We start from the raw sequence: 19,777 nt of genomic DNA on the forward strand, positions 1-19,777 counted from the left end.
ATTCTCAACATTTGTCATTGACATAAACAGAAGCTGAATCAGGCTCTAGGTAAGAAAAACATTTAACTGTATCAGGTGAGTTTTTCAGTTAGCTACACGCAAGACTATTGTTTAAACTCAACTGATCATGATGTCTTATCCTAGGTATTATTTTAATACCTTGTCACTTACTTATTCTCAGTTCTAAGTATGAATAACATATTTCTGTAGAATAATACTTCAACTTAATATCTTCTTGAGAATTCAGTGCACAGTTATCTACAGGATCATGTTACTCTACTTACCCAAGTGAATAGTAAAACTTTCTTCTAACTGTCTCTGCTCTTCATAAAGTCTTCCATTTCCTTCCTGAGATTCTCTCAGCTGACTGGGTTGAACCTTAATTTCCTCACTGAAATCCATAAAAACACTTTTAAAAGCTCTAGTAGATTTCCCATTAATGTTCTTCTTTTCAAAAGCAGAAATTTGTTTTGTTTTGTGTCAGGGACATCCAAACTTTGCCCAACTGATCTGTGGAAGTCAAAAGCCTGCACCTAATTTGCATGAAACAGAGCAGATTGCTGCACCTTATAATTAAAATACAGTGGTATGGCCCAGAGATATTACAAATCCCAGGTCTATCCTGATCTGAACAGAAGTCATAGACTCCACTATAAGGAGGGAAGATTTTAAGATTAAAAAAGTGTTGAACTTCCTCTTTGAACCTAGCTGTTGAGAGTATCCATTCTAGGATTGGGGCAGAGCTTGACTAGAATACCACTACTGATTTTTACTGTTTGACCCTTGCGCACTACCTTGGAGAGCAGCTCAGCTTTGCTTTTCAGTTATATACTCCTAAGTATGTATTATAGAAATAACCTGAACAGTACTCCTAAACACACTTTAACTATGTACTGCAACATTCTCCATGTCAATTTATAATCCTTAGAACATTGAGCTATACTGAAAGTATTCCAGTTTTCATTAACTCCCCTTTTCCCTTCCCCTCCAATGGAAGTGGTCTCCATCCTCACTCCTCTTTTCTCCTCCAGACAGCATGAGATGCTTCTGTGTTATCTCACTAAACACCAATCTCCCTCCCCGACAATCTTCTCCCAAGCAAGTCAACAGCCTGATGTTCGACACCTGCCTCCTCTTATTGCTGGCCATGCCAATTTGCATACAAGTGCTTGTCGGCTCCATGCTGAATTCCTTCCCACCTCAGCCTAACCTTTCCCTGCAACTATACTTGTCTCTTCTGGTACCTTGCTCGAGGAAGCAGTTAGGAACCTGAAACAGGAACATTGGATGCTAGAATAGGAGGGAGTTCCCCACAAGATGGGGAGCAAGAATTTGCCCCTACTACACATCCTAGCCTACCTAGTATTCCAGCAGTCAGAAAACCCTCCTTCAGCCTACGCACACCAGCAGTCACAAAAAATAATGAAATTTTCCAGTTGCCAGGTGACATTTACACAAAGATGAACTAATTTTCTTAGAGTACATTCAATCAAAGCCTGTACTATGTATTAGTGTTTATAAACCCAGTGATGCTGCAAAGCATCCATAAATGACCTCAGAATGCATTCTGTAAAATTATATTAGAAATATACATTTTAAATAGTAAGGTAAAGTAGGAGGACAGAACCAAAAACATAATTAAAGACCATGAAGAGTGTTTTACATTTTCTCTCTTCTATAAAAAGATGTGTGATGGCTCTGATTTTCAGTGGCTCTCACCTTTCAATATATATATTTTCAATTTAAATTACTATTATTAAAGAAAAAATATTAAAAAGCAAGTCATGTAAAATACTGAAGTTGAAAAGATAATATTTAGAGAACTTTACAACCAAGACAAATACCTGATTGAGCTGTTGTTGGGATTTTTTAGATCTTGATAAAGTTTTATCACCCATTCCTGATACTCTTGTTTTTGGATGGCTGTGGACTGTTTTAGTTCATTGGTCCATTTAGTCTCCAAAACCTAAAAGTAGACATCATTCCAACTAATGCATTTTTCTTTTTTAAGAAAATTCTTTGCATGATATATTCCAATTCACTTCACATAATTTACCTGTTGGGATTCAAAATGCTGAGCAGCCAATGCATTTACATCTTGATCTGTTAGCGACTTTCCTAGTTCTTGCATCACTTTATCCATTTCTGCTCCTTGTCTAAAACAGAAGCCAATCATTTAGACCAATGCATATTTACATCAAGTAAACTTTCTGGATGTCTCTGCCAATGTTGAAAGCTTAGCTACCTGTCAATTACATCACATCATTTTATATTGGACTAACTTCCAGTTTGAGCTACATTAAAAGTAAGGATCTAGAGTTGAAAGATTCAGTATCCCATAATCACTGATCATCTGAACCAGCTCAGCTAAACTCCCTTTCTTTTCCTTAATCCTTTTATGTCCCTTGCATCATCATTTCTTTTGCAGCCACACTTTTCTCCAGCAAAAGATCAGCTCAGCAAAGCACAGAACTGGCAGCAATACTGGCCAAAACGTCAGTTTAAAACCTAGGGACAAGGTTTTCGAATCAGGTCATGTGTAAATAGAATATATAATGCCTACACTCAACTGAGGTAATTGTAATATCCCTTCACATATGAAAATTTATGATCATGCCAAGTACGTGAAAATAAATTCCATTGAAGTCAATACGCAGTAGCTATGCCATATCAGAACCTCATACTATACCCATACTGCAGCAATTTTATGTCTCCATAACTATCATGAATAAATTAATTTCAGACTGGTAAAACTGTGAATATGTTAATATGTAAAGAACTATATAAAGTATGCATGCACTGTATATTGTGGGCATAATATCAGAAGGTTGATGTTTTGAGAAATTTATCTTCACTCGCTACTCAATAAGCTATGTAAATTGGGACACTTTGGTGTTAATACAATGAAGCTTCACAACTGTCCCTTTTTAACTAACATTTTTATATTGTTACATATTTTGTGTGTATTAATATTTCAGATCAATCTTTTATTTCTCTTATAAATAGGAAAGCATTGCATTTACCCCCCCTTAGTGGCTAGAGAGGCTTTCTGAAGCTTTTCAAGTTCTACCAGTTGTCTAGAATCCAAAATTCCAATAATATGTATTATAAGCTATAATCATTGACTGGAGTTTCCCATGGCCACCGATCATCTGAGTCAACTCAGCTAAACTCCCTTTTTTCCCTCTCTTTTGGTGTGAGGAAGTTGTTGGTTTGCATTTCCTAAGACATATATTAAAAGGTACTGGAGGCTTTAGTATAGATGCCTTCTTGTATTTTTTAGAATCTAAATAAATGCTGCATTTTCTATATACTGCATTTCTTTTTAATAAACAATAAGAACATAAGGATGGCCATATTGGGTCAGACCAATGGTCCACGTTGCCCAGTATCCTGTGTTCTGACAGTGGTCAGTGCTGGATACTTCAGAGGGAATGAACAAAACAGGAAAACTATTGACTGATACATGCCCGGTGGTCCACTCCCAGCTTCTGGCAATCAGAAGTGTATAGACAACCAGAGCCTAGGGTTGTATCCCTAATCATCTTGGCTAATAGATATTGATGGACCTATCCTCCATGAACTTATCTAATTCTTTTTTGAACTTAGTTATACTTTTGGCCTTCACATCATCCCCTGGCAATGAGTTCCACAGGTTGACTGTGCATTGTGTGAAGAAGTACTTCCTTTTGTTTGTTTTAAACTTGCTGCTTATTAATTTAATCGGGTGACCCCTAGTTCTTGTGTTATGTGAAGGGGTAAATAACACTTCCCAATTCATTTTCTGCACACCATTCACTATTTTACAGACCTCTATCCTATTCCCTTTGCCCCCTTAGTCATCTCTTTTCTAAGCTGATCAGTCCCAGTCTTTTTAATTTCTCCTCATATGGAAGCTGTTCCATACCATACTCTTCTCCATACTATTTCCAATTCCAATATTTTTTCTGAGATGGGGTGACCAGAACTGCATGCACTACTCAAGGTCTGGGCATACCATGGATTTATATAGAAGCATTATACATTTTCTGTCTTATTAGCTATCACTTTACTAATGATTCCTAATATTCTGTTAGCTTTTTTGACCTCAACTGGACACGAAGCAGATGTTTTCAAAGAACAATCCACACTGACTTCAAGATCTCTTTCCTGAGTGGTAACAGCTAATTTACATCCCATCATTTTACACGTGTAGCTGGAATTATGTTTTCCAGTGTGCATTACTTCGTATTTATCAACAGTGTATTTCATTTGCCATTTTGTTGTAACTTTGTAACTTTATGCACACAGCTTTGGACTTAACTACCTTGGGTAATTTTGTATTGACTGCAAACTTTGCCACCACATTGTTTACCCTTTTTCAACTCATTCATGAATATGCTGAACAGTACAGGTCCCAGTACAGATCCATGGGGGACCCCACTATTTACCTCTTTCCATTGTGAAAACTGACAATTTATTCTTACTTTGTTTCCTGTCTTTTAACCAGTTACTGAACCAGGAGAGGACCTTCTCCCTTATCCCAAAACTGCTTATGAGTGTTTGATGTAGGAGCTTGTTAAAGGCTTTCTGAAAATCTAAATAGACTATATCTACTAGATTATCCTTGTCCACATGCTTGTTGACACCCTCAAAGAATTCTAGTTGATTGGTGAGTCATGATTTCATTTTACAAGACATATTGACTCTTCCCCAAGGTATCGTGTTCATATATATGTCTGATAATTTTGTTCTTTACTATAGTTTCAACCCAATTTGCCTAGTACTACAGTTAGGCTTATTGGCCCATAGTTGCCAAGATTGTCCATGGAGTCTTTTTTTTAAAATTGGCATTATATTAGCTATCTTCCAGTTATCTGGTATAGAAGGTGATTTAAATGATAGGTTAATACCTCAGTTAGTAGTTCTGCAATTTCATATTTGAGTACCTTCAGAACTCTTGGCTGAATACCATCTGGTCCTGGTGATCTATTACTGTTTCAGTTACCATTTTGTTCCAAAACCTCCTCTATTGACACCTCAAGCTGGGACAGTTCCATTGTTTTGTCACCTAAAACAATGGCTTGGGTGTGGGAATCTCCCTCACATCCTCTTCAGTGAAGACCAATGCAAATAATTAATTTAGCTTCTCTGCAACAGCCTTGTCTTCCTTGTGTGCTCTTTTAGCACCTTGATCAACCAGTGACCCCACTGACTGTTTGGTAGGCTTCCTAAGTCTGAAGTACTTTAAAAAATTACATATTCCACAACATATGTGAAACATGAACACATTAATGTGACTCACATTACCCTAGCTTTTACATTTTTTTTGCTTTGTTTCACCTTTGAGTGAAAATATTACATGGAGTTAAAATACAAAAATGTAACTGCCCTGTACTCTTTTTAAAAAAAAAGGAAACAGAAAGCTAAAATAAGCCTTATATTGCCAACTGTTCATTTGCAGAGCTTGTAACAGGGTCATATAGAAAATGACAGGTTTAATGAGACATTTTAAAAATACCTTTCTCGTAATTTTTTCAGTTCCACATCTCTTTCACTTATTAATTCTGAGATACTAACAAAATAATTGTGTTCCAGGTTTAACAGAGTTTCAGAAGCTGGAGAATGTATCAGGTCATGGTACACATCTGCAAAATCTTCATCCCAGCTGGGTTCTTCAGGTCTTGCATGTTCCAAGGTTGTCTAGAAGGTAATAAAGTCAAAATATTTTAAAGTATGCTATGGAAATTTGTAAACATGCACATAGAACCAAAATCATTTATAAAGACAGAGTGAATCTTGCTGGGCATTTTTGCGCCAATGTACACTGTTCAAAATGTAAGATTTTCCTTTTCTAATTTGGCTTCTCCCCCCATCTACTTTTATCTTCAAAGTTTTCTCTTTCTCCTCCATCCTTGAGTTTTCCCTTCCGATTCTCTTCCCCAGTACAGTAGGCTGGAAATAAAAGTACAGGTACTGCTCACCCTTCAAATGTGGATGAATTGATAACCCTGCATAACATTCTCTACCTGAAACTGAGTTTGAATGAAAAAGATTTATCATTTCCCACCTGTGAGAACACTTAAAAAAAATCAGTTTAAGAGATCCAAGTGGAAATAACTTAACAAAAATGCCTACTGACCTATGCAAAAAAAGAGGCCAACACATCAGCACCAATAGGAAAAGTCTTAGGCACAGTACAAGGATAAATTCTGTCCCCATTTACCTCTGTTCAACCCCACAGAGTTCAGTTACACCCTTTAATGAAGGGCAGCATTTGGCCCAGAGGGCTCAGTTCCACAAACTCTTACTGAAGTAGTCCTTCCCTGGATAGTTCCACTGACGTGATTAAGAACTTGCAGGATAAGCCCCCCTCTCCCCCACCTCAGATTTTATCTGACTAGCCAAATCATCACCACATGGAAGGATCAGTAAAACTGATTTTCACTGTAATTTCTAGTGCTGCCTACATAAATTTTGAAAGACAATGCATTCAGCAAACCCCTGGAAATTCATATTTCAGACTTTGTCTCACCTCTGTATAAGCTTTAGCCCAAGCATTTGCCAGCTGGTGCATGTCCACTTCTCCTGATTTCACAGCTTCCAGGGCCACCTCTGCTTCTCTATCATAATCTTTTATGGATTCTTCCTCTATGAACTGACTAAGAGATTGCTTTAAGTCTATTGTAATTAGAAAAGAATGCTCCATCAACAAGAGTTTACTATGAATAGTTAAAATAAAAAGGAATCCTAACAACTGCATGACCATATACTTTGAAACTGCTAACTTTACTTGACTGCACTCCTTTCTCATACATTAATATGCAGTCAAATCATAAAAACAGCTAAATAGTATTAAAAATTAATTTTAAAATCATTTAGAAATAATACCCTTTTACTTAGTCTGTCACAGCACATTAGCACATATGACACCGATCATTTATAAACTCAATTCTCACCATTTTCTATGAAGCATGGTAAATTGTGGAGGAGCATTAGACGTCCATGCAAGTGACTGACATTCTCTTGCACAGGAAATTTGAGAGGCACTGTAAGCACTAAGTGCTGATTTCCAACATTGAATTTATACAGAAACTCTCTCTCTCTAGTGCAGGGTTTTCCTTTACTGGCCTTCATTTTCTTTTGATGATTTTCTGCAAAACAGTATGTTATATCTTTTATATATTCACATATTCCAAATGTTAACAAAAAACACACAGAAGTGATTTTGGCAATAATAAAAGTATTCAGGGAAGAGGACATAATGGCCAAGATTTTAAAAACTGAGTGCCTACAATTAGACTCCTAAAAATCAGAGTTAGGTACTTAAATAAGTAGCTTGATTTTCAAAAGTGCTGGGCACCTGGAAGATTTCACTGATTTTTGGTGACTAAATGTGGATTTAGGAGTCTGACTTTAGGCACCCATTTCTGAAAATCTTGGCCTAGGCCCCCAGACTCAAACATGTTATTAGGGTAGTGCAACTACTAGGAGTAGCCTTGCTGAAGTCAAACACTGCATCTAATAATATGTAGTGCAGGTTCAGGCCCAAAGAGAGCATACATGTTAATTAGAAGTTCACTTCCTCTTTACCCAGATATACTGATTTTAAAACAAGGAGAGAATCTTTCGGGTTGTCAATCTGAGAATAAAAACAGTTGTTTTCAGGGGTTTATACAAAAACGAGTGAACAATTTTAATAAGGCCCCACTTACAAAATCTAAACATGTTTTCATGAATTAGAAACACCACCAAGGAGCACAGTTTGTTTGCATGTAAACAGTGGGTTGCAAGGTTTGCACCTCAAACCTTACAGTGCGGTACTAGTGCACGGGAACAAACAGTGAAACGGGCTAGTTTCATTCTCATCATCCAGAGCTGGGGCAGTGCAAAGAGTGGGCAATAATGCTTTCACCTTCTTATTCTCCCGTGCATCAGTGAAACAAGAATGTGGAAGTGGGGGTAAAAAAGGCAGGGAAGAGGGAAGGGCGGCGCAAAAACACAACACAACACACCACACCACACCACAAACACACCCCTCCCCTCCCCCGTCACTCACAACGGCCGGTCTCGCGCCGCGCGCTGGGGGCAGACAAGACCGCACCTGGGGCGGGGCGGGGCGGAGCGGGGGCGGGGGGAACCTGAGCGCCGGGGTTGGCGCGGGCCGGGTCCTCTTCCGGTCCCCGCCCTGGGCTGGATGCTGGTGGCGGGCGGGGCGAGTGTGAGGCTGTCCCCCCCCGGGGGAGCGGCAGCCCCTCCCTCACCTGACCTGAGCCCCCCGCGGGCGGGGCGGGGCGGAGCAGCCGGTTCGGGCTCTCGACCACTGGGGGGGCGGGGCCGCGACCCGGCGGCGTCGTTCGTCCCGGGTCCTTCGGATCCAGCGCCGCAGATTCGCCTCCTCTCCGCCCGCGCGTCAGACCCGCCTCTTTTGAGTGTGGCGAATGTGCCGGGGCGGCGCGAGCGCGAAAAGAGAGAAAGAGAGAGGAGGGGGAGGTCGGAGGACCACAGGGGCCGGGCGGGGGAGGCAGTAGCGCCGTCTCCCCCCCCCCCCGCAGCCGCGCGCGATGGAGAGGCCGGTCAGGAGGTGGGTGCCCCCGCCGCTCCCTCGCGCACACGCCTCAGGGGCGCCCGTTACAGGGCGGGGGCGGGGCAGGTCCCGCCGTGGCGCTGCCCGAGTGACCCCAGCGCCCTGTTAGCCGGGGGATGGCGGGTGTGTGGGGTGGGGGGACGTTCCTCTGGTGTCTCCCCCCGTGTGGAGTAGCCCTTCGTCCTCTGCTGGGGGCTGGTCCCCGTCAGGGCCCCTGGCTGACCGGATAGGGTGAAACATCGGGAGGGGGTGGGGGTAGTAGGGGCCCATATAAGAAAACGCCCCGGATATCAGGACCGTCCCTCTACAATCGGGACAATATCTTTTATTGGACCAACTTCTGTTGGTGCGAGAGAGGAGCTTCTCTCGCTAATACCCCGGCCTCCACACAGCTGTAACATATAGTCAGACATATAACATACATCTAGTCATAAATGTCATGACTGCATTTGTTTGCTGTTACTTATTTCCCTATCTTGGAGGGGGAACGGCTTATAAGGCTTCCAACACTATAGCATCAAAGCCCATGATGTTCAGATATTTGAAGTTGAACTGAACACAACGTTATGACTATGACCTTACAAAAGGTGTACAGAGAGGGACCGTCCCTTCCCATCTTGCATTTTTAGACCTGCTTTTTTATACACTGTATTTCATTTCAAATTCATACCAGAATTTTTCTCCATTATCACACATCAGTCTCTTTTTGCCCTGGAATACATAGACACAAAAGAATTAATTGATGGCATAAGTAGACAAAAGGTCCTCTCTGGCTTCCTCATAACAACAATTGAAGAGGGTGGCTTCCCCGAGGCTTGTGTAGAGTGGGAATAACTATTTTCCACACCTGGTACATAAAATGTTTTAGACAGCTTATTCCAGAAGCTTTCTGTAACAAATGTTGAAAACAGTTTTTTCCATCTACACTAGTGGCCAATCTCTGTTTAGAAAGGAACCACAAGGATCCCATTTTTGACAATGGCTTATTCTTCTAGGCTATCACCCTACAATGAACTCTTCATGTACAGATCCATGTACCTGTGCAGAAATCACTGTAGGACAAGTGTTTCCCTTTCATTGAATACCTGTGTTTTTGATTATTTTTCCCAAATGCATTGTCTTATATTTTTATTTCTTGTCTAAATTTCTAACATTTCTCTCCATAAATACCTATATTTCTTTGTCCTCATTCATAATAGAAGTTGAATGTGCTCAGCATCATTAGGTCTGAGTAATTAGTGAAGAAATATACAATGGATCAGCTCTTAGGCTCCAGTCCTGCTATGAGTTCTGGGCAGCCAGGCAGATCCCTGTGTTTATCAGAATTCCCACTAAAGTCAATAGAACTCCACATGCGCTTGGGTTGGCCGGCATGTAGCTTGTTGCAGGATCAAGAGCCTAAGTAACATCTTGAAAGTTTTGATGATGCAGCCTTTGCATAGAATAATATTTATACTAAGATCTTATAATTTAGTATTGGAAACAAAATCTAAAAGTACCATGAAAATAATTATCCAGAGAAATTGTGTACATAGAAGAAACAAATCAGCAACAAAAAAGAGCCATTTACAGCCAAAACACTTGGGTAGCTAGACACTAAAGCATGTTGAATAGAGCTTATACTTCTATGATAGCAATGACTAACTATATATGTCAATAGACGCTGATTTGAAAAGGGGCATTTGTGGAATGCTGTGAAACTAAAATAAATAAAGATTCTTGTGTTAAATGACTAATAATATATGTTGTTTTGTCACAGGAGTAAGAAAGTTGTTGATTATTCACAGTATGGGGATTTTGAAAATGATGGTAAGTGGTCTACTATTGTCCATGCCAAAAGGTGTCGTTCTGCAGTAGCTTTGTCTAAAATGTTGGTAGAATATGGGCCCTATTCTTCTGTTGAATTGTTCTAAGGCTATTACACTGCTGACTTGTTCATAATACTGGGCTACTTCAACCCCTCCTGTAGAAAAAACTTGCAGGAGGAGGCTTGGGGCAGGAGAATTCTGCAAGGTTATTCTTGTAGAGATTTCTCTGACATTTTTCCAGAGCGATGGTGGCTTATTCCATGTCTTCACATTTGACAGGCCACAGGAATTTCTGTAAATCACAAGGATCTGCAAGAGTCTAAGACCATCTCTGCAGAGGTCACATGCCTCTGCTGAAGCTCTGTCTGCATTAGTTCTGTTTCAATACATAGCAGTCCAGGTCCTTCTGTGAAATAGAAAATACAGCTCTAGAGTTTAATTTTCCTTAGGAATCTCTGTAGGTCTGGGAGAGGAACAATATTTTGTGCCATGCATCCTCCTTACCCAGTTCATCCATTTCCCACTTTTCTCCTCTTTACTGATCACTGGACCCCTGGTGGAGATTCCTTGGGCTGTGGAGGCAGTAGGAGGGAGATGGTGCCACAAAGACAAGTGAATTTTCCCTTTCCCTTGAGGTAAGGGAGACTGTGCACTGGGGGTCCCCTCCACAGTGGGCAGCAAAATCCTTTTCATTGTCCTATTTTCAGGAATTTAAGTTCGGTATAGAAATTTTCTTTAGCTAATATTTGATATCTAAGTTCTGAAACTGAAAAAGACATTCTTTTACATTTGAAAAAAAAAAAAAAAGGCTTTTTAAGTAATTTTCTTTTTCCAAAAGATGGATCTTAAGCAGTGATTTTTTCAGAATTTTTAATGTTCTTACAAGAAGGGTTTCTGCATTATTTTGAGAGCCCTGAGAACTATTCTCATTTCCCTTGTTTTTCACTTTAACCCTCAACATCTTACATTACATCTACCATTCTTCTGTCTGATTGATTAGTTTTAAAAATTGATTTACTGGATAAGCATGCCAACATTTAACAGAAAACATTTGGCCAAGGTCTGTCCTTGAATGTGCATGAATATTTCCCGTTGGCTGAAATAGGAGTTTTATGCTTGTATTCAAGGGTAGAATACAGTCTGTTAACTTTTGATGTATCCTTGCTGCATAGAGATTACAGGTTTTCTTTGTTACAGTGGAACAACTCTGAGGGTGAATGTCTTATGAAGTATAACAATGTGAGTCCAGGGAAACATAGAGAAAAAATATTTTATAAAGCAGACAGGAAGACATGATATTTTACCTACTAGCTGAGTGAATCTCATCATCTGACATTCACCTCCATCTATTCAAACTTGATATCTCTTTTTTTTCCCCCTGCATCATAGTTATACAAAAATGTTATTTGTGCTAAAGACAAAATTGTAAAATTCTTGGACTGCTTTTAGTCTGGTATCCCCAGTCTTTGTTCCCAAATTGGGCCTTGGAAGACTAAAGCAGTATACTTGGTAAACAGGCAACTTAGTGGAATAGGAGAGATCTTTTTTAAGAATGGGAATTATTAAAAGGAAAAGGTTCCAAAAGATCAAAAACTGTAAAAATGATGTATAGTGAATGGTTTTCAATTATCAGAAGAACTTGAGTGTCAGGTGAATGTGAACTCTGAGAACACATTTGAGATTGAAACTTTATCCCCACATCGATGATAATTAACTTGAATATCTATGTCTTAAATTATGTTATAGATACAATGATCAGATCTCACTATGATTATGATCTACATTTAGCTAGTACCTTTTGTTCAAGACTATCCTAAAGCTCATTAAAGCTATCTCTGTTTGTCTTCTGATTCTGAGACTGAAAATTAGTTTAATAATTTCAGATGAGGGCCATAAGAACATAAATGTTTTAGAATATTTTATATTTGTGATCAAATACGTTTTTTGAAGAAAGAAACATTTTTTCCTCGTGTTTGGAGGAACTTGCACTGTATGGGCAAAACTATTTCTAACTTGTGCATATTTTCGAAAACAGATGAAGACTTTGCTTATGTATCTGCACCATTAAACAAAAAGTCTCGAGTGGTACCTGCAGAAACAAATAGAGAGAAAAAGGAGAAGCAGAAAAAGCCATACAAAGAAGTGACTCCAGTGCCGAAGAAAACACCCAGTAAAAGGTGAGATGTAATGAAGTGTAGCAAGTTCGATGTGCAATAGAAGAACTGCATCTCAACAACACTTCAATTTCTCAGTTTTTCTAGAGTTTTAAGTAACTACAGATAAAGATCTAGCGTATTAGTTTGAAATTTATTTGCAGATTCTTTGGCATACTAATGAGTGAAAGATAACCTAATAATGTCTAATGACGAGAGCTTGCACCTCAGTCCTTCAATTATACATGAGTATGTGAACCAATTTGCTCCCATAAAGCACTTGATTTCAGAGGGGCTCTACACTGGTGCAGAGATCTGCCCACATAGGTCCAGATGCAGGTTTGGGGCCTAAATTAGGTAAATTTGTGGCTAATCTAATCTACGTAGTTCTACAGCACCCATGAGTATAGTACTTGAAAACAGTATATACACTCTATGATCCATAGGCTTAGTATACAAAAGGGGAGGAAAAGATTCAAACTAACTAACTTTGGGCTTTACTTCAACAAAAGTTCATCACTTATTTGACAGAAGTCAGAAGTAAACCTTAACAAAAGTCGTATAAAAACCTTAATTATACTTATTTTAAACAAAATATTTTCTACCAAATATGTTATGTGAAATTTCATGCCAGTAAGTTATTTCCTATAAATTAAGTATATTTTTTCAGTTTATTGATACTGATATGTACAACACTTTGAAGACATAAAGCATTCTATATGGGTAAGTACTATTTACTATTGCTATATCATCTGAATTTCACAAAACTCTGCCTGAGCAAGTCATTTGTTATACAGTAAATTACAGATTATGTATTGTAACATTTTTATTACTTCCTGCATAAGTGCTGACTTACAATTACATTAATTAGTAGCATCTTACAATTAACTTTGCAGTGCTTCAGTTCACAAAAATAATATTTACCAGATTTATTAGAATTTTTTTCCTATAAGTTTTTTTTACTTGTTTCAGGATACCCTTAGATGACAAACTTTACCAGAGAGATTTAGAAGTTGCATTAGCCTTGTCAGCGAAAGCACCATCTACAGACATCCTTGAAGTGCAAGATTCACAAGAACAAGGTTATCTTTACAGTTAAAATGTATTTCAGCCTTTTCCATTCTAAGCTACTTCTTGCTTGTATTTGACATCCTTTGTAGTTGCTTTATAACTGTTGATATTGTATCCTTTTAATAGATGAATTGAAAAGACTTGGGCATTTCTTTTTATTGTTGATGGGATGAGGTTTATCATACAAAATTGTGCTAGTGCTAAGTGGTACTGTGCAATTTTGAAAAAAAACTACTATAATAACTTGTTTATAATATAAATTACATTTTAATCTTTGAATGTCCCAAATCTAAAGTTCTTGGGTTGATTAAACTTTCCAAGCTTAATACTAATTTTCTCATAGGATCTAATTCAACTTCCTATTGATGTCAATGGAAACATTTCCATATCAACTTTAATGGGAGTTAAATTGGGCCCATGCAGATGACTTCAACCATTTCAGTCTCTCAGTCCTCAAAATCTACAGATTTAGATTTCGGAAGAATATGGGGCATAAACTGTTTTAATAGTGGTATCATGTATGCGACTGAGTACGTTGTCCGTGCTTAACAAAAGATGGTAATCTTTGCAAGCAAATGTATTAGAGACTTAATTTTGTAATTGCAAATTTAGTCTTTGGAGTGTACAGTAAAATCTGTATCAGTATTCAAATACTCATAATTTGTGGATTTTCCATGATAGTGGATTCTTTTTGTCCTAGCCTTTACTCGAATGTAAGTCTGTAATTATAGTGAAGTACTAAATATTAACTGCATTTTCTCTGCTTCCAAAATGTGTGAAGGGAGAAAAACAGTTAAAATGAAAAAAAAAAAAAATTAGGAAAATGTTTTAATTACATTTATGGTCCATATTAACATCTTTCTCTTAACACGGTATTACACTGTCTATACATTGTTTCTTTATGGTGAACATGAATGTAATGAAACTCAATTTATTATAAAGTAGAAAGAAAATCACGAATTATTTCAGCACATCACAGAGTGAGAACTATAATTCTGGTGAAAGTTAATATTTCATATTGTTGCTTGTCTGTGATTTAAAATAATGACCTCATTATAGGAAGTATCTAATAAAAAGAATTTTATCTGGAAACTGCCAGAGTTTAACTAGTTTCTCGATATCCTGACTATATAGTGCTAATTTTTAAATATATATTTTATGCTTTATTTTATATAGGCATTAAAAAATGTGCAGCTATTGAATTAGAAAATGTAGACAGCAGTTCCCTCCTCTCCAACTGCAGTACAGACAATGGTCTCTTAGGTAGGTTATTTTTGTGTCTGTCTTTATATGTAAACATATATATTAGGTGTAAGCAAAGTTTCTGAAACATTTCTTTTCAGGAAAGTGAAGACAAAAAGTGTTGAGGACAAAAGAATAAAAGTGATTTTTATTTTAAATTGCGTAGATATGTTTTGGTCTGAAAGGTATGTTCAGTCTGTTTAGATCTAAATTTGGATCCTGTCTTAAAATTTGGTAAGAAAAGAATTCAGATTTCCCAATAATCGTTTTAAACCATCAATACTGCACTAAGAAGTGGAAATTAAACAAACCACATATGTGCATGTGCACACACAAATGTTTTAAGGTACTGTTTATCTCTTTCAAAGATCTGAGTACTCTCAACTACCTGACTCTGCACTCTTCACACTTTGCATCATTGAGTACATAACGTATGAAGAATCAAGGATCAGGTCTCTAAAGAGAGTGCTACTTATAAGGGCAGAAATGTTGTGTGAATGTGGCCAAAACATGTGCTGTGCATTCTAAAATAAGTCTGTGGAAAATGGACAAATCTTGTATATACACATGTGCTATACATTCTATGATTTTAAATCTTTATTTTTTGGATGTTTGATTGCAGAACAGTATTGGCAACTTTTACCAGCAAAAAGCACTCATAAGAGCAGTTTTAAAAAATAAAACAAAATGAGAATTACAAACATTTGAAGAAGCTCAAATACTGTACGCTTGGATGATGATCTCCAGAAATACTCAAAATCAGTTATGGTGACTAAGACCCCAGTCCAGCAAAACACTTAGTACTTGCTTTATTATTTAGCATGCAACCAGTCCCTTTATTAATTTGTGTTTAATAAGACCAATGTTTATCTTCTAGGCCCTGATCAGGTCAGAGATGACAATGACATCTCCCCAAGTGGTCGTAGGCAAAGAATAGCAGCATCTAAAGCTGTGTCACAACAGAAGTTACTGACAGATGACAGTGATGAGGGAGACCATACTGATAACTATGAGCCAGAGTATATATCTGGTAAGTCTTGTTCTATTGCATTTTTCCTATTGGGCATGTTTTGAATATGTCTAATTATACTGAGAGAAGAATATTTTCAGTGAAATATGTATTGTTTTCAACCTTATATACCTTTGCTCCTCATTGAAATATTACAATTTGTCATTACTAATCTGTCCTGAATGCACTTTAAGAGATTAAAGCCAAATTTTGACATGGTCAGTTGAGCTTATTCGTCCTTCAGTGTGTTTTAGCCTAGGGCTCCAAACGTGGTTTCCTTCTGTTCAGAATGTGCTTAGAAAATAAGGTGGCAATAATAAACTGCACTCTTAGTAAAAAGATGTCAAACCTTGTATCTTTTTTTTTCTTTTGTTTTAGATGAGGAATCAGAGGGTGATTCGGATTTCAGTGAAGAAGATGATGTAGACTTCGCTGCAAAAAATAAGAAAACTAAAGAAAATAAAAGGAAAGAAATTAAGTTAAAGGTCCAAACAAAAAAAGAAAAGAAACCCCCCAAATCCAAAGTTAATGCTACAGGTAAGCTTGATGCAATCAAATTGAAATAAAGGGATTGTCTAGAAAAACAGTTAGTGAACAGGTACTGGGGTGTGAATCTACAACACACAATTGTGCCTCATGTTAACTGTCCCTCTGAACTCTGCTATCATGTACTAAAAGTTCCCTACTGCACACTGACCTATTTGCATTTCAAAGTAGAGTCATTTTCAAAAAGTGAGTTAAAAGAAGTTTAGGCACTACGCCTGCACTTGAATCACCCTGCTGATTTTTGTGGTTTTACAGTCACTTTTTCCTATTTAAAAAAAAAGTCTCACCTCTGTTGTGTGAAAGACCTGCAGAAATAGGGGAAATTAACAGATAAACTGGTTATCTGGGGTAATAATGAAATTGTCTATACAAAAACTGCTGTCAAATGGACAAAAAAGAAACAATTATTTATTCTTTCTGTTAGAGTAAATTTCAGTGTTAAGTGTAACCAGAATAAAATGAACAGATAGAAGTGTGATTTTTTTTAAAAAAAATTGACCGTGTCCCTTTAGAAAAAAAAAAAAAAAAAAAGAAAACATATAACTATAATTAATTTTAGTTTTAGTTTTTTTACATTATTTTACTTATGATCACATCTGTGAGGCTGGATCCCTGCACCCACATGGATTGCTTGCAGGGAATCAAGGCCTTAATGATCTCCAGTGTTGTTAATAGTATAGTTAGGCATTTATTTACCACTCTTAAGTTACAGGGTCACTGCGTCTGTTTAACACAATTTGCATCAGCACAACAATCTTTTAAAAATCTATTTCTTACATGTGTGTAAAATAGCTATGCATCAGACCTGCTAGTGTGGTTTAGTTTCAAACAATGTTTATGCTAAATCATGTATTACAGAACCATTTTAGTTGTGGTGCGGAAATGCTTTTTCTTAGTTTATAGCAGACTTGTTTTAGCTTGTCCTTTCATGCAGTTTTACAATACATCCCATTCCAGTAACAAAATAGTGGTTGTAGTGCCTACTTCCAAATCAGGAAATTAATATGAGTCTGTAAAGTGTTCACATAAATGTACCTGCATTGATTAGAAGATGTGATTCTAATGATATGTGCACCTGTATTTCTTTGAATTGAATGATCCTCACTTGCACAGTAATTTTGTACAGTGTGATTTCTTTAATAAAGAGCAGTTTTTCTAAAGCTTTTTTTGTTTTGACCAAAGTGACTCCACTAGTTTCTTCTCCACGGATAATCGAAGCAAAATCTCAGTCAACACAGAAGAAGACATCACGTTCTCCAGAACATGTTGGAAAACCTTTATACACATCAAGTCCCTCTACAGACAAGAAGCCCAAATGGATACCACCAGGTATATGCAACGTGATATCTGCAGACATATATACCTATTTACATGTGTTTAAAAAGCTTGACTCTAAAGTATTTGTGTTTCTGAATGAGCGCTACGTCATCAGAACATGAGTTACCCTACTCACCTCTGTGTCCTAGAGTCATCTTTCCCACACAAAATTAACCTGCCTGCTTCCCAGCTGTCCCAGTAACTTTCTTATTGATAGGACAAGGGTGCTAAAACGTTTTCCCATAGTGTGGGCCAAATTTCAATATAGAGATTGTCTTGTGGACATCTCTCTTAAGAGCTGTTCAGCATCCATGATGCACTGCACTATTTGTGTCCTTACAAAAATAATAGTAAGCAAGTATTGGTGTATTTGTAGCTGCCTGCAGAACACCAGCAAGTATACAGCGGATCGCATTTTAAAAAATGCTGTACTGTGGTAGCAGAGTGAAATGTGTTGATGTTACTCTGAGTTTGCTTGTACGGGGGGACCCTTAAAAGTGTCTCCCGTGGATTTTGTCCCCTTCTGCTGTAGCTATCAAGTATGTCCCTACTGGCAGTGTTCATGATTTTTGTGTGCTTTCCTGTGATGATATTCAGGCTTATAGGAAAGACAACGAGAGCTCTGTGGCACTTTAAAGACTAACAAATTTAATATTTGCAGACATAAGCTTTTGAGAGACTTCAGCTCTCTCAGTATGGTATTACTGCATCTGAAGAAGAGAGCTAAGTCTCTCGAAAGCTTATGTCTGCAAATATTAAATTTGTTAGTCTTTAAAGTGCCACAGAGCTCTCACTGTCTTTTGCTGTATACAGACTAACACGGCTACCCCTCTGGAACTATTCTACATGGAAGGCTTATAAGAGGATACTTACTAGTTCTTCTGTAATGTTTTCTTTGTAAGTTAGTGACAATAATTTTGCTGTTAATTTGTGACACTTGTTTTGTTTTAAAATGTTTTCAGCTGCCTCAGGATGCAGTAGTAACCCACTGGGAGGAATTTCAGTTAAATCACCTACTCAAGGTCTCAGACTTGGCCTTTCCAGATTAGCACGAGTCAAACCACTGCATCCAACTGCTGCCAGCAGTTGAATGGTCTATGAAAGTGTTTCTCACTTGAAGGACTACAGTTTGGAAAGAATTGGTGCATGAAGAGGTTCTTTCGTTTTTAAACAGGGTTGAAAACAAGTGAGCAGTAAATTTAATTAAACTGTTCATTCAGAGGGAAGAAATGCTGTTGATGTTGCATGTCAGTTTGTTGCTAATAAAGGGCCTTCGTCCTTCAAGGTGCTTAGTACCACCAGGAAGTGCTGAGCACCATCAGCTGCTTTTGAATAATATTTAATCAAGGAGACCTCAGGTTGCTCATTATCTTGATGGATCAGGCCCAAAGAAAGGGATCGTGTATGATGTCCAGCCTCTTTTTTTGGGGGGAAAAAAGGGATATTACATTTTTAAATGGCATAAAAACAGAATCTAAAAAAGCAGTGTATCAATTATGGATCTAAATATATAAAATGGATTCATAATGTAACCTTCAAGTTACAGTTTTGTATTTCCAATTTTTAGTATTCATTCTGTTCATAGTCCAATTAAAGAATACCCTTTAGTAAAGTGAAATCATTGTACCTTCCAGTCCAGAAAATTAACTCTAAGATCTTTGTTAAAGTGTATTAATTGATATTTGTATTTGTGTGGATTTTATTGCTAAGAATGTATGGTGTGCTGTTTAGACAATTGTATTTTTTAAAAAGTAAAATAAAAATATTTTATAAACAGCCAAAGTTTATAACAGTAGCTGCTTTTATGAATTTTGAAAATTTCTTACAAACTTTGACCCTAGTCCTGCAAATACGTAAGTATAAGCTTATGCCTGTGATTAGTCCTTTGATGTCAGTGGAACTAGTCATGAGACAAATCCAAAACCCATTATAGTTAAGCACATGCCTAAATGTTTGCAGGATCAAGGCCTTTATGGTTATTGCACAAGAAATAGATTTTCATAAAATTTTGGAATGCTAGTTACTGGACTATCAGGACTGAGACTTTAATTTAGAAATGGTGAGT

The 19,777-nt window shown here is 37.6% G+C and overlaps 2 protein-coding genes across 5 annotated transcripts in view; one reads left to right on the forward strand and one right to left on the reverse strand.

The window, feature by feature from the left end:
• The window catches only part of FERRY3 (FERRY endosomal RAB5 effector complex subunit 3), a 26,284-nt gene extending 17,846 nt beyond the window's left edge, over window positions 1-8,438 (reverse strand). Inside the window, exons 1-7 of one of the 4 annotated variants that reach the window (XM_067530931.1) lie at window positions 8,249-8,438; window positions 6,939-7,133; window positions 6,515-6,660; window positions 5,501-5,682; window positions 2,057-2,156; window positions 1,845-1,966; window positions 285-391 (exon numbers count right to left, since the gene is read on the reverse strand). In XM_067530931.1, coding sequence (XP_067387032.1) covers window positions 285-391; window positions 1,845-1,966; window positions 2,057-2,156; window positions 5,501-5,682; window positions 6,515-6,660; window positions 6,939-7,116 — 835 coding nt within the window. In that variant the 5' untranslated portion in view covers window positions 7,117-7,133; window positions 8,249-8,438. Of the gene's footprint in view, window positions 1-284; window positions 392-1,844; window positions 1,967-2,056; window positions 2,157-5,500; window positions 5,683-6,514; window positions 6,661-6,938; window positions 7,134-7,894; window positions 7,914-8,038; window positions 8,115-8,243 lie in introns of those variants that run through there. The other 3 variants (XM_067530929.1, XM_067530927.1, XM_067530928.1) reach the window with 3 other exon arrangements.
• RAD51AP1 (RAD51 associated protein 1) lies at window positions 8,227-19,494 on the forward strand. The gene is made up of 9 exons (XM_067530932.1): window positions 8,227-8,563; window positions 10,326-10,375; window positions 12,410-12,551; window positions 13,500-13,609; window positions 14,775-14,861; window positions 15,718-15,870; window positions 16,228-16,386; window positions 17,578-17,724; window positions 18,675-19,494. The coding sequence occupies exons 1-9, from the start codon at window positions 8,544-8,546 to the stop codon at window positions 18,800-18,802; spliced, it is 996 nt and encodes a 331-aa protein (XP_067387033.1). The 5' UTR covers window positions 8,227-8,543; the 3' UTR covers window positions 18,803-19,494.
• The last annotated feature ends 283 nt before the right edge of the window (window positions 19,495-19,777 follow it).

Source organism: Emydura macquarii, unplaced genomic scaffold (assembly GCF_026122565.2).
Source record: "Emydura macquarii macquarii isolate MOO-44397 ecotype Brisbane River unplaced genomic scaffold, CSIRO-AGI_Emac_v2 contig_3122, whole genome shotgun sequence".
NCBI classification, from domain to species: Eukaryota; Metazoa; Chordata; order Testudines; family Chelidae; genus Emydura; species Emydura macquarii.